Genomic DNA, 15,652 nt, shown 5'->3' with positions numbered 1-15,652 from the left:
CTGACCAGGGAAGCATCTATGAAGCTCAATATAATAACTGAGGAGTAATTACAAAGACACATTTTAGTTTGTCCACAGATACTTAATGGATACAACACCTAAAATGACTTATCACTGTGTGATACATTGTAAAACACAACATTTGTCTTGAAAATGGATTTTTTTTTTCCTTCTATTGATGTAAAAAGGGAGCAGTTAGGAGAGTTATCACTACACCAAAGATTTGGGGTTGAGGAAGGAGGTGCCATTACAGATATTTTTAGCACAGACTTCTTCAAATATCTGAATTTCAAAGCCCCTGGACTCCTCATGCTGAAAGCTGAGGGTTCATTTCAACCCTTGCACAACTACATAATTTTTTTTGCATGTTATTTTTTTGCATTTTTTTTTTTTTTTGCAAAGCATCACAACCACCTCTAATATAGAAACTTGTTTTAAAACAACTCTGTCTCCAAAGGTATTGCGTTCCCAGGCAACACTATCTGCTTATCCTAAGGGTGAGACATCAGAGGAATAAATATTTAATTCCACACAGTAACATGATTTATGGGTTAATTTCAGATGTGTTCCAGTTACTTCTTGCAGCCAGTATCAGAAATAGTGGCACTGTGCAGCCCATCTGGAGTGCCTCAGTGGTGGAGGGAGGCTGAGCCAGGCTCTGGCACCCCTCACTGCAGTGCTCCAGTCCCATTTACTGCCCACAGAAATGCCCCTTTCTGCCCCCTGCCCCTCCCAGAGCCACAGCTGGGTCTCCTCCAGCCCAGGGGCCACCTCACATCAGCCAGACCCTGGCCCAAACACGTCACAGGTTATCCTGTCCTTTGCCATCACTTGTGCAGGCAGCAGATGCTGCTGCTCCTTCCTCACACCATCACAAGCTGCCTTCCTCAAAACAAAGCTTCCACCACATCAGAGAAGGATCAGAGCAGCAGAAATGGTCTCCTTGGCACCCTTCAAGTCAGCTGAAGGGGATAAACAAAAAAAATGGGTATTTGCTTATAAAAATACTGTCATTATTCCCTGTAGGATACCACCTCAGTGATCTTGAGCAATATGTAAAATGGCATTCAGGATTAGTACAGACTTCAAAGCATTTATCCTCTAAGCAGCAGAGCTCTGAGCTGTGCAGGCAGTTATACTCCAGGGACCTCTCTGAGCTTTTCAAAATATTAGTTTGAGAGGTGGGGCACGGGATAAAAAAACTCAGCTACAGCTGCTGTCATTAGGCCTGTGTAAATGTAATATATGCAAAACAGAAGAATACTTCTAAAGTTTCCCAGAGTTCCTCACACTAACAAGCTGTTTGAATTCTCTGCAGTTCAAAAGCTTAGAAACACTAAAACTAATTACAACTATTATATTGATCAAAAGGAAATAGACTATCAAGACTCTATTAAACAAACACCCAAGTCTCATCTCACTTTTATAAAATGCCCTTTTGGTATTTCCATGTCTGCACAGACACCATGAAAGACAAAGGATGGTCTTCAAAGTTTCCCTTCTTTTACTCTGTTCCTTTATAATTGTAGGCTCTGATGAATATAATCTATCTCAAAAAACAGATGCAGGGCTCAGAGGAAAAGTTTGTTAGAACTGCAGCAGGAGAACATGAGGTCAGGCTGCAAACCATCACTTCTCATTCCTGGGGAAACAGCAGCACTTGGTGTGTCCCTCAAAAATCCAAAAATCCCTTTCCTGGAGAAACCTCCAAAGACACTGAGAACACTCAAGATTTCAGGGGGACACAAAAAAATGGAAAAATACCTAAAAGGGAACAGCTCCAGGTAGACTTCTCTTGAGGATGATACTGATCTCAAGTTTAAAAAAAAAAAAAAAAAAAAATCACACTGAGGTTTCAGCAGTTTTAATAGAGTTACCAGTAGAGAACCAAACTATTTTTATAAAAATGACAACAAAGTCCTTCAATGCATTGCCTGAGGAATACTTTTCTGTAGAAGCCATAAAGCAGATGGTTATAAATGAGACTTATTTCATGGTCACCCTTTAATGACTGCTAATTCCTTTAACTAAAAATCTAATTTTAACACAGCATAAATCTGCTTTGAAGGGACAAAATTGTTTTGGATTTTCCATCTTTTCTAAAAAGCATCTTCATGTACCACTTTAAATTGCATTTCATTAGTGCAATACAACAGTTTTATTTGTCAAGGTTCACTTTTAGCACTTCTTTTCTACTTTTTAACATTAGTCAATGGAGTACAGAATGAAACACAACTACAGAATTTTTTTTTGATCTGGCATGACTCTGAAGTGCTTAATCACTATGTAGAAATCAATGTATTGTGTTTGCTTCAGGATTGCTTTTCACCAGACATGTAGCTAAAGAAAAACTGCATCTCTGAAAGATCAAGCAGCCCAGTGTCAAATATGATAAATATTTCTACCTGGATTAGGAGGGATGAAAATCAAAATCAAACAGAGTTCAGTACCTGCTGTGACACACTTCACTCCCCTGTAGCTGCAGCATGTTGTACCAACCTGTGTGAACCTGATGTGATTTAACAACTGGTTTGCACAAAGCCCTTTTCTGCTCTTACACAAGGAATGCCAAGGCAGAAGAGCTAGTTTATATCTCCTGATTAATGATCAGTTGTGGGTCCATGGATGAGCAGAGCACTGGTGATAAATCAGATTTCATTCAGAACAAACACAGAGCATTGGGAACTTCATTATGCAGAGTTAAAACCCAACAACACAGGGGGAATACACAACATAAAACAGTGCTTGGTAGCCAGTGTGCCACAAACAGGTTTACCAGGGATCATTAGCAATGGATGAAAGCAGCAAAAGCACTTCCAGGTTGTTTTGTACAGAATCACAGAATGGTTTGGGTTGGGAGGAACAGTAAAACTCATCTCATTCCAAACTCCTGCCACAGGCAGGGACAACTTCCACTGGCCTGGCCTTGAACACTTCCCAGGATGCATTCAGTATTTAGGGATTTTCACATGCCTGGCTGTGCATTTCCCACCCCTGTTTGTTACTGCCACTGATCCCTGGGCATGATGCTGAGCAGGATCACCAAAGCAAACACCAGAGAGATACCAACTGCCCTCAAGCACAATAATCCACTGGGTAACCTTGCAATGGTTTCAGTCTCTTGCCCTTTAATACTGACTTAGACTTAGTCAAAAGGCATCCCTTTGGATAACAAAAATTTAATATAGGGGACTTTGCAAAAAACAAACAAAAAACCAAACAAACCAAACAAAAAAAAAAAAACACACACAAAAAAAAAAACCCAACAAAACTATATAAACAAACAACAAAAAAAATTTTTAAATAACCCAAAAACCATAACAAAAGAACCCCACAACCAGCAGCAAAAAACCAATAAAACAATGAATGCACCAGATGAAGAGATGCAGAAGAACAGGTAACATTCCAGATCCACAGGTTCCCTGCACTGCTGGCCTTACCAGACCCTTTGTGGGAGACAAGGCAATGCAAGCAGATAAATCAAAGCCAGTCCCTGCAGCTGGGCTCACGCTGGGTCTCACAATAAATCAAATGTTACCTCTGCACACTCCAGGTCTCCAGGGACCTGCTCTCAGGATCAGCCTAACTGCTGTACAATTTCTAAATATACAGTCCTAACTCATTTAGCAAATTAATAAAGAAGTGGCTGTTCCTATTAATAGATTTCCATGCCATGGATTTTCTTCCTCCCTTCAGAGCCTTCTCCTTATCTCCAGTGAGGGTTCACACAAAAGATAGATTTGATTAGATACTAGGAATAAATTCCTCCCTGTGAGGGTGGTGAGGCTCTGGCACAGGCTGCCCAGAGAAGCTGGGGCTGCCCCAACTCTGGAAATGTTCAAGGGGATTGGAGCAATCTGGGATAGTGGAAGGTGTCCCTGCCCATGGCAGGGGGTTAGGATTAGACAAGTTTTGACCCAAACCCAAATCATTCTATGAAATGACACTCAGTTCAGGGCTGGTGTGACACTCTGCATGGGGACTGCAGCATCAGGACAGCATATGACTAATACACAGCTTAGTCTGACAATCAGGATTTTCTGTTCACAGCCATGAATACAGAATATTTTAAAAAAAAACCCATGTTAATCAGGCAGAAAACATACACTTTTCTTTATCAGGCATGAGAAAAAAATAGATCATGTGCTACTGTTTGGAGAAAGTTTGCTATTGGTACAGACACTGGCAATTTAGATTTGTAATGTCTGGTATGAACACCAAGAGGAACTCTGATGTCTCACATCACACAGTATCATCTGCTCATCCATACAGTAGCTAATTGAGATAATTGCTGCATCTCTGATTTTACCCACTACTATTTCTGAACTCAGATGAGAAACCCAGGTATAATTCCATAAATTTCCACATTGTGATGGGGAAGCTCATGGGGCAGCTGTTTCTAGAAATCCCAAGTTTGTGGATGCACCCTTGCTAATCTAAAAAAACTGAGAATTCCCTGGCTTGGTAGTCAAAAGTACTTCAAGTAGAACTGTCTTCCTTTAAACACTTATGCTACAGCCTTTGTTTCAAAGAGAGAATATTTCACATTTAGAAAAAAGAATTGCTAAATATTTAGTCTTTTAAGGCTGAGTGGCTTCTGAACAGAATATCAGAAAGTTTAACCTTCTGTCACATCATAACCAAGTTAAGATTGCCTTGATTCCTTTTATTTTTGCAACATGATTTACTCTAGTCTTATTCACCTCTTCAGAATCATACCAGCATTTCCCCATCTCAGTATGATTTTTCACAGCTGCTCAACTGTGACATGAGGAAAACTTACTGAAATTCGATTCCTGCAGCCAGTGTGTGCCACAGCTCAGCACAGAGCCAGGCACCCTGAGCCCACAGAGCCCTGCTCCCCAGGGACAGCCTCCAAGTGCCCAAAATCCAAGGTCATTATCATCCAGAGCACCCTTGCAGCAGCAGGGCTCTGTTTTCTTGGCTGGAAGGTGACAGCCCCCAGGAAACTGGGCAGTGCAGGACCACCATGAGGCATCACTGCATCCTACCAGAGGTTTGAATAAACAAAGGAAACAGGAATTTGTTCTGTAAGAGATTGCAAACAAGTGGGTTTCATCTGCTGTAGATGAATCTTGGCAATCCCTGACACTCACTATGGAGCCATAACCACTTATGTTCTGCTGTTATTCAAGTGCACAGTACCTGCCTTTTCCAACTTCCACATTTTCTAGTACTTCAAGCACAAGAACATTCCATAAGAAACAGGATTTAAGCCCTCTGAGTACACAGAAAAAAACAGAGGGGGAAGTTGGGGACACAGAGGAAGGACCTCAACATGCTTAATACAAATATTATCAAAACATTCCACAGCACCTTGAGCTGCAGATGCTCTGGTAACCAGCGCTCAGAGCAAAAGCTTCTCATCTCCACAGGGATAATATACCTGTTAAGATTTAGGATGCTCTACAAAAAAGCAATTACTGCTTGTTAGAGATACCACATAAATGCAGGTAACAAGGAGTGAATTATCACCACATATCAAAGTGGTACAAAAATAAACTTAAGTCTTGTCTCCCTGTACTTTCATTAATGCTTGAAACAGGAGCAGGCTGTATAGATTTAAATATACATTTAAATAGATTTAAATTCAAATCTGATTCTCTTCTTCCTTTCTCCAAACTGAAAAGCAGAAAGAATACACACAGTAGACAATACATTACTACTATTAACAGTTAAAATAAATACTAGGATATTAGATTTTTAATGGTATAAAAATTTATACACTATGCCTGTTTGATTCCAAGCTCATCCTCTGAAATTGTGTCTCTACTTGAATTAGAAACAAAAAGCTTTTTCTCAAAAGCCTTTGCAATTTTTTACCTTGCTTCAGAAAACAATCCTTTCCTAGTCTGTCAGATTAGGAAACATGACTTTGCTGTGAGAAGGAGCCCAAAATCATCCCCATGAGTCCTTTGTCATCCAGAATAACCTACTGTGCTCTTCATATGCAGCAGTAAGTGATGCAACATTTAAGAATCTGAATATAACTAGAAATTCCAGAAATAATTGATACTCTTAGACAAGTTGAGTTTTGGTTTAGTTTTTAGGTTTTTTGAGTTTAGTTGAGGCTTGTGAGTAGACTCCAAAGAAATTCTTTATTCTGGGCAGGAGGGCACTGAAGGGCTGGTCTGGCCCAGCTGTTTGCCATGCATTTATAGTTGATTTTAAGCAGTTCAGGTTCCATAAAATAACAGAACCACAGAATGGTTTGAATTCAAAGGGACCTTAAAGATCATTCAAATCCAAGCCCCTGCCATGGGCAGAAACACCTTCCACTAGACCAGGCTGCACAGAGCCCCATCCAGCCTGGCCTTGAACATTTCCAGGGATGGAAATCTACTCTCTCCTTCAAGTAATAATTAGTGAACAAAAATGGATAGCAAACAGAGCCAACACCTGCCAAATGCCAGCAAGAAGAAGGCAATGGTGCCTTGAAAAAAAAAAGCCCATGGAGCATCAGCTGTGAGCTCAGTGCAGAGGAGCTTCCCCAGGGACACAGCTCTTCTTCCTGCAGGGGTGTGGGAGTTGTGCACAGGGTCCTGAGACTCCTTAAATAGGGGGATGGGTGGCAAAAAAAGCACAGCATGAAAGTCAAATTAATGCAATTAAGTATTTCTAGAAAACCACAGAGCAGTTATGGTTCTGTAGCCCTGAGCAGACCAAAGAACATCTGCCAGCCTTTACTGCCACTGCTGAGGAGTGTGTGACATCCAAATACTTAAACAATCCAGCACAAAACAAGTCTCCATGTGCCACAGCACAGGATTCTTCTCCACTTTCACACTATCAGGCTAGGACAATATTATTCAAGCTACCCACCAGCAGTGCCCCAGAAAACATAATACAGAATTTAAATTTCCAGAATGCAGCTCTGTGATGAGTTGTGTCAGAGGAGCTCAGCTCCTGGAAGGGCAGAAGAAGACATGCAGCACTGCTCTGCTCATTTTAGGAGCAGAAAAGGAGATGAAAGGTCTGCCCAAAGCTTGGCTTCAGCACACACAGGAAACCAGTCTCTCACAGAGAAAGCAGGGAACGAGAGAAGCTGGCTGTCAAATTTCAGAATTTATTAAGATGCTTTGCAAAATACCCCAGGAGGCTGAAAAAAATCAGCCTGAGCTACTAGAGTGGATTGCCTAGCAGAGACTGAGCAGACTAGCACTGCTGGCTAGAACCATCAGAACCTCTTGGTCAAGTTCTCCTCCAAACCCAAATCCAGGGTTATTTCACAGATCCAGATTGTCTCTTGTCTGCTCATACTGGAACTTTCTTCATTACCACTGGCAATGACTCAGCTACATTTTTTGAGAATTCCTTTCTGAAAGGAAGAGGTGATCCCAGATCACATCACCTGGTGGAACACCCAAAGCCCTTCTGGGCCAGCACAGGGCTGCCCATGGATTGTAGTCACTTCTAGAACATCCAACTTGAACTTGCAATCAGACTTGCTGAAGGCAGAGGCAAAAACTGGACCAAAAACAACACCCCAGAGCAGTCAGGTTTAGATATCTGATATTTTGGTATATATTCCACTGAATAGGATTTAGTCCCATGATGGCTCAACCCTGAGAAGCTTCACACAAGTTCACATGCAATTCCCAGAAGCTTCAAGAGCAGCCCAGCAGCCCCTGGAACCAGCCTATGAGAAGTTTTACACAACACACTCATAGCCAGCAAAATTAATACAAGCCAGGAATGTTGCAGCTTTCCAGTCAAACACTAATGCTGTCATTTTTTAATTAGTTTTTCTATTTTAGCTCTTTCATTGAAACCAGAATTTCATACTGCATATACATATTTATTAACAATTCTCATCAGGACTGAAAATATTCCAGAAAAGAAACCTCTTCTCAGAAACACCCCATAAACTTGAAGGGCAAAAGGCTGTGCATCAAAAAAAAAACCCACACCATTGTTATTTTAGAGGGATGATTTCTGATCAGAAAACCTTGTAGTCTTACTTTCTTTAATAAATTCAAAGCACAACTGCAATAATTCTACCACATACCATGAAGAAATTGATTTAGCAATCTGAACATAAATTAAGCAATGTTTTTGATTCAGTTAACTTGTTCCTATGTAAATCAGAACAAGTATTAGTGAAGGTCAGTGACCCATACCCACATATTTGCTTTGATGAGGTTCACAGGAATTTTCCATCAGAGTGCACTTCAAAATTACTTGACCTACAAATTAACATTTTACTCATTTTTAAAACAGTTTTAGTGACTTGCTAGGAGCATTTCTAGTGTGATTCAGTATTTTTAAATGCATGTTAATGGACCTATGTATTAATCAAGCCATAAAACTTGGAACCTAACAAACTTCTCATGGATAAGGAGCTTCAAATTGAACAAAGGCCTATAATGCTAGAAAAGGATTTCAGGTGATTAATATTGTTAGAAAGGTGTTACAGATAAACTATTTTCTGCAAGAGAAAGTAACTGCTGTTTACTCTCAAAGGATTATTATCTCAGTTATAGCCTACTGAAAGCTATGCTCAGAGCTTTCAGATTAATTTTGGTGTTTGGTGCCACATTGTATAAACACTATTTCTTGTGGAAACAAACTTTCTGTACAGATTTTTTTTTTTTTTTCAGAAATCTGCATTATAACTTACATTTCTTTAATCTATTTTAATTGCATTCTTTGTACATTCATAATTTTAATATTCACACTTGTTAAATTCTGTGCAAACCTGAGCAAATACATTTTTAGCTGAGATCCTTCCACCTCAAGCAAGATCAAGTAATTGGTACAATAACATTATGGTCTTTAGAGGAAGATCAAATGAATTAGTGTCTTTCAAGTAATATAATAGTTCTATGATTTATGTTAAAATAAATTGAGTAAAAAATTTAATTCCTCAGAGCAACTTTCTTTAAAAAAAAAATCAAAACTAATGAGCATTAGTGAAGAATGAGATTTTTTTTTACTGCACAAGAATGCAAATCTTTTAATAAAAAAGGAAAATTGACCAGAGATTCTGGAAGAACAAGTTTAACAAAGTGCCAGTGTACTACCTGAAGCCACACAGCAGCAAAGTAACAGTGGAGGTGTGGAAGGGAGATGTTTTCCTTCACTTTTACAGAACAGAGGTTGGATACCTCAAGGACAAAGTACACCTGAAACAGACCTCAGAGCTGTAGAACATCCAACACCATTGAAATTACTTTTGAGCCCTGCTAAGCAGCAAAAAGCACTTTTTTAATTGGCTTAAATATAATGCAGATAACTGGGTGTTTGTAGATGGAATGTGACTGGGAGAAATGGGATCCTCCAACTACAACCAAATCCAAATGCTTAAATAGATACAATTGCAACAGGAATCCATCAAGGGTTTATCATTAGCCTGGCACTGACTGATGTGTCTGCCAGCACAGAAGTGTCCAAGGCAATGGCAGCTAAAAAACAGCCAAGTGTCCTTTCCCTGTCCTCCTGCACCATCTCCCACTCTGAGACATTTGAGCAACCATTGAGTGAACATACAGGAACTAATTAAGTAAGTTGTTCCAGCATTCATTCATAATTTACTGCTCAAAGTCACAGTTCTAGTATTTTGTAGCTTTATTCACATGTCTCAGCCTCAGAGCTGTGAAAATCTGACTCTACATCTGTGCCACAAGCAGTGCTGAGCTCTGGCTCAGAAATCCAGCATCCCACAGGGACAGCCTGCTCCACAGTGCTGGGCAGGGACTGCTCCATCCACAGCCCTGTGACAGCAGCCAACACTTCACCTTCAGCACTGGGAACAGCCCCAGCTGCTCCTCCAGTCCAGAGCTCCCCTCCTGCTGGCCTGCCCCAGTGCCAGAGCCCACCACCAGGCACTGGGGTGGAAGGAGATCACTGCTCACTGCAGTCACTCTTCCCTGTCCCTCTCCTATTCTGTGCTTCTGAAAGGTGGCACATCACTGAGTCTGGAGGGGAAACACGTTGGGCAGAAATTTTGCTGATCCTCTCAGAATCACCTATGGCTTAGTTTTCCTTCAAAGGAGCTTTTTGTAGGTTTCACCTAAATGTCCACTGACCCAAGTGAAGAGCCAGAACAGTTTGCTTGTTAAATTTAGCTTCACTGGTGTCAGCAGCCTCATGACACAGCACACTGTAAAGTCTTTGGGGCAAAGACAGCACCTCCACAACAGCCAGACGCACAATTTCACTTCCAGATGAAGTCAACATACCCAGTAAGTGTAAGAGTTTCTGTCTCACTGTTTTTCACTGACCTCCTCAGGAGGTGTTTAATACAAATATACATGGATAAGCCCACACTTGTTTTCAGTTTGCAGTATGAAGAGCCTGAACACAGCCCAAGAACAAACCCAGCAGCAGCTGGTGTACAGTACCTCTTGATGCAACCTCCCTGCATCTGAATACAGGCTTCTGCTCTGCTCCACATCCATCCATTCCCTTGTGACCAGTGGGAAAAACCCCAGCAATACAAGAGAGCACCAAAAGTTCCTTGATGTCATCATTTCAAATCTGTTTAAAAAAAAAAAAAAAAAAAAAAAAAAAAAGAACAGTTATAGAGCACTCATCTTAAAACAAAACTCAGCTCAGGTTCAGCTGACAGTGTCCATCCAGTGTCTACAGAGCTCTACAGTCTCCAGTGTATTGGCAATTAATTCCCATATTCTAGTAGTTTTACCCCAATAATATCTTCCTCAGGACGTGCTGATCCCAGCCTGTTGCCACACAGCACCTGCAGAACCAGAGTTCTGTGATTTCTGTAACTACAGAAGCAAACCACATCACAACATGGCCTTGTGGTACTGCACAAGTCAAAGGGTGAATTTCATCCCTTCTCCAGAGCTCCCAGCAGCACAGGGTCACTCACAGTAGGGACTCACACCTGCACCCTCAGCAGATTTTCAGGAAAATGCCAGACACAGACCTTTGCTTCTCTGACCATTAGAATCTCACAGCAGTGTGACAGAATATAATACCACTATCCCTCTCTGACTCAGAGGGGACATTGCCCTGAGCAGACACAGCCACTGCCAACCCCTGGGCTACTATCAGGCATGTAGGGTGAGCCAGGGCTGAGAGCTGACACCAGCACACAGGGACAGTCATTTGTCCTCCTGATGAGGACACCTGCCCAGATGGCCACCAAACACACCCAAACCTGAAAGACACAAAATAAATGCTGTGCTGAAGAGGGCTGACATGTTTCTCCAACTATGATGGAGGTGAGTCCTACCTGGGGCTGTGATTCTGCACTCATATCCCTCTGTCCCAAGCAGAGACTTTCCAATCCCTCCCACACTCACTCCACTCAGGAGCAGCCCTATTTCCCTGGCAAAAGCCTGCCACAGCCCCACATCATCTGTGGGGAACTGGAGGGACTTCCACTACACCTGCATGCACTTTGAGCAGTGCTTCTTGTCTTGAATGAATGTAATGAATTGTAATGAATTTGGAAAGAACACCAACTCCAAGTGGTGTCAGATGGAGCTCCTGTGTTTCACACATCACAACTGGTGCTGGTGCCCTGGAAACTAAACCAGGAGCTGTGCTTCCTCTGGACTTACCATAACACAAGATCGTGTCATTACTTTCTACAATTAACTACCAAAGGAGCATCCAGGCCTGGAACAATTTCTGAGATGCTCAGGAAGGCTAAAATGGACCCATTAATGAAGCAAAATGACCCTTAATGAAGTGATGGCATTTCTACAGGATGAGGCACAGGCTGCTGCCTGGCTTGAGCCATCCACATCCACAAGGAGGGCTACCTGCTAATGGCAAAATTCAGCCAAGCTGAACTAACACACTGTGACAGACCTTGCCTTGACAAGATGCCTTTTACAGTGTTTTCATGCCATGTATTTGCTACAGGGTATATCCAAGCCTTGGTGCATCACTCCTAATTTTGGAGCCATTACCATTTACACCAGCAGACAGTCTCAGGTGTTTTGTTTGCCCAAAGACACCCCATCACTAGATTGAGCACAGCATACAGCACCCACAGAGCTCAGGCAATGACTTTTCTTGGCACTAATGTAAGCACACTGAATGGAGAGCATTCAGGATGAAATCAAAATTTATTTGGCTTCCTCAATGCCAATTATGAACCTTAGATGCAGTGTTACTGGGGCTAAAATTAATCTTTAGTAAACCAAAGTCACTATTTCAAAAAGAGACAAGTACATTGTTACTTTGTTAATCGCTCTTGCACAACAACATTGTTTCTCACAGGGTTTTATTTATTTTATTTATTTTGTGCACTCAGCTGATGCCATCACAGCAAATAACTTTGCAGTTCTAGAGACCTCTGAATCATACCCTGCTTGAAATTACAATTCTGGAGCAAAACAGGGAAATTCAATAGTTTGATGTATATTTAGTAAACAACTGACAGAAAGCATGAAGGTATTTGGATTAGGATCTGTGACACTGATGAAAATGAAAGGGCAGACTCTACCTGATAGAAACTCTTGGTGCTTTATAAATAGAATTTCTAGAACATCTTTAGTCAGTTTCAGAAATCACTTATTTTTATTGCATGCTGACAGCACACTAATTGCTCTCAGTCACAGTAAGAGGAGGGCACATTAATACACATTATATATCTTAATAGCCTCAACCAAACAACAAATATGTACCAAAAACATCAACTGAGAGCTTACTGTGGAGTCACACAGCATTTTCATGTCACTTGGCATCCTAAACCACCTTACCCTGAGCCAAAGGGAAGGCTCCTTGCAGAACCTGGTCTGCAGCTACACCATACAACACAGCTACCAGATTGCAGGCTGAAACTTCCCTGAAATCAACAGAAAAACCCAAACTGATTGAATAGATCCAGACCACCACTGTAAGCTCAGGCAAGTTTTACTATCCATTTCCTTTCCTCACTCGAGGGAGGGACAGATTTGCTGGATTTTGAGCTTGTGTGGACATTGCTGTCCAGAGAAATCAAAGTTTGCATATGGAAATGTCCACATAAAACAAGCAGTTATACTCAAAAGAAAGAATAAATACTGGCCCTTGCAATAAAGAATATACTATGCAAAGCCAAAAAGTTTACCTGAAGGTTGTGGCTTTCTCCTCTGAGCAAGAACAGCCTTGCAGCTTCCCTTGCAGCTGGCACTGCTCTAGCAAGAACCTCTCCACAAGTACAGCTATGCACTGTTATCTGAAGCAGCTCAGACACCATGGTAACAGCAAAACACCCATCCCAAGGCCAGATGGGTCTGGGCAGGCACCAACACACAGGGAGAGCCTCGAATTTAAAGCAATGCAATGTCTCCAGTGGAAGAACAGCAAGCAGATGCAAGCCAGAGACAAGCACAGGTTTTAGGGTACAGGTTTGGGAGCTACTCAAGCAAAAAGGGTCACCTTGAAAAACAATAGGAACTAAGCATCTTGGCCGTCTGAGTGGAGAACAGCACAGTTTAAAGCATTTCTGTGACATCCAAAAACCAGATCCTGCAGTGATCCCACAACTTTTTCCTCCACAACACAAAAGCTTTAAGAATTCAATTATGGTGACTATAAGGAGATTAAAGAATTTGCAAAAAGCACTTACTGGTTCTGTTTCAGAGCTTCTTAAATTGTAGCTTATTTGAGAAATTACTGGTTTGCAACAGCTTTCAATAATTTCCAACCAGCTTCACATCATAAAGAGGCTGAACTTAATTACCTGAAGTCCTGACTGTTAATATAGCAAAAAGAAAGCATTTGGACATAACTATTACCTCTATTCAAACTGATGCTATTAAAACTAGACAAGAATCTTGTCCTTAATTCTTGTCATCAACCTTCCCAATTGATCCAGCCTTAGCTTAACAGCATTTCTATTGCTGGCATAATAATTTTGACATCCATAATTTCTTGTTAAGCACTACAAAACTAAGCTACAAAATTAAGTAGAAAAGCCAATTGTTTTGGCAAAACATAATGAAACCGAATAATTATTTCGGTCAGCTGTCTGCAGCTAAATACTTAAAGTTTGGGTGCATTAAGAACTCGTGGGAATCAGCTTTGATCTTTAAGTATAAACCGGACTTTTCATTCGAGCAGAAGCTACTTTAAAAGATTTTATTTTATTAAATTTCACTTATTAAGTTCGATTAGATTTCATTCCATTGATACTCTCCAAGACACTTCAGTGTTTCAGGATAAATACGGGAAGCATCAACCCGACTCCTGAGCCTCGCAGAGATTTCGCCTGGGTTTTCCAAGCTGCCCGCACGACACGCTCCAAAGCAGCTTTAGCTGGGGGTGGCTCAGGAGCGGTCCCGTGCCGTGACCTTTGGCTGGCCGGCTCCCCGCGCTGCCGGCGTGCCGGGATGCCATCCCGCGGCCGAGCCGGGAAGCGCCGGCCCAGGTGCGCCCGCAGCGGGACCCGCGCCCGCCGACGGCGGCCCCGCAGCGCGGGCACTGCGGCACCGCGGCCCCCGCCCGCCCCGTCCCACCCGCCACCGGCCGGGGATGGAGAAGCATGTCCCCCGCTCGCAGCCCGTCACCTGAGCTCGCAGCGCACACCTGTAACCTCGCCCGGGCCGCGGGAGCGGAGGGAGCACTCGGCGGGGCGCGGCGGCACCGGGAGACTGCCCGGAGCGGACAGCGGGGGAGCGACGCGGGGATGGGGACGCGGGGATGGGGACGCGGGGATGGGAGCGGGGATGGGAGCAGCGCGGGGCGGGGCGGGGCGCTGTCCATGGCACTCACCTGGAGAGCGGCCGGGGCGGCGGGGCCGGGCGGGCGGTGCGGTGCGGTGCGGATAGTGCGCGGCGCGGGCCGGACCGGCTCTATTTCTGCTCTCCGGGCCGGAGCCGCCTGACGTCAGCGCTGTCTTTGCATGTTCCGCCCAATGCCGGCACCTGTGCGGGCGGCGGGACCGCCCCTCGGGGCGCTGCGGGGCGGGGAAGGACCGGGTCGGAGCATCCCGCGCGGTACCACCCGCACGGGACCGGGTCCGAGCATCCTGCGCGGTGCCACCCGCACGGGACCGGGTCGGAGCATCCCGCGCGGTGCCACCAGCGCGGGACCGGGTCCGAGCATCCTGCGCGGTGTCACAAGCACGGGACCGGGTCCGAGCATCCTGCGCGGTGCCACCAGCGCGGGGCCGGGTCGGAGCATCCCGCGCGGTGCCACCAGCACGGGACTGAGTCAGAGCATCCTGCACGGTGCCACCAGCATGGGACCGTCGGGGGCTCAGGAACACGGAGCATCCTCGTGGGGCCGGTGGTACCTCGGGGTGCGGCTGCTGAGCCCCTCGTTCTGAGCGCCCCCCGGCAGCCCCGTGCTCGGGAGAGCTGCTGTGGCGCAGCGCGATCCGGGCTGCCCGGGGCTGGGTCACTCGGCACCGCTGGCCCCTCGCCATGTGGCCGTCAGACGGGGGAGACATCGTGGGACACCGGGTTGTGTGCGGTGGGACGCCGTGACCCGCCACAGCAGGCATTGCACGGCGTTGGGCTCTTTCGGAGGTGTGCCTTCTATTCCCACATAACCGTGTTTATAAAGAGAGGCAAACATTAAAATTCATTCACTCTCCTCTTGCTCTTCATCTCGTTACAAAAAAAAAAAAAAAATCAATATGATAATCTCTTATCTAGTTTTTATCGAGGATGTTTGCACGAGCAGGAGGCATGGGCAGGACCACAGAACCAGAATACGTGAGGTA

At 43.9% G+C, this 15,652-nt stretch overlaps 1 protein-coding gene across 2 annotated transcripts in view; it reads right to left on the bottom strand.

The window, feature by feature from the left end:
* The window catches only part of FSTL4 (follistatin like 4), a 192,253-nt gene extending 177,440 nt beyond the window's left edge, over positions 1–14,813 (bottom strand). For both annotated transcript variants that reach the window (XM_056502543.1, XM_056502544.1), the window contains exons 1-2: positions 14,698–14,813; positions 10,365–10,500 (exon numbers count right to left, since the gene is read on the bottom strand). In XM_056502543.1, the coding sequence (XP_056358518.1) occupies positions 10,365–10,493 (129 nt within the window). In that variant the 5' untranslated portion in view covers positions 10,494–10,500; positions 14,698–14,813. The remainder of the gene's footprint in view (positions 1–10,364; positions 10,501–14,697) is intronic.
* Positions 14,814–15,652: the final 839 nt, after the last annotated feature.

This window comes from Oenanthe melanoleuca, chromosome 13 (assembly GCF_029582105.1).
Source record: "Oenanthe melanoleuca isolate GR-GAL-2019-014 chromosome 13, OMel1.0, whole genome shotgun sequence".
Lineage (NCBI taxonomy): Eukaryota > Metazoa > Chordata > Aves > Passeriformes > Muscicapidae > Oenanthe > Oenanthe melanoleuca.
This window is presented reverse-complemented; position numbering and strand designations above follow the sequence as displayed.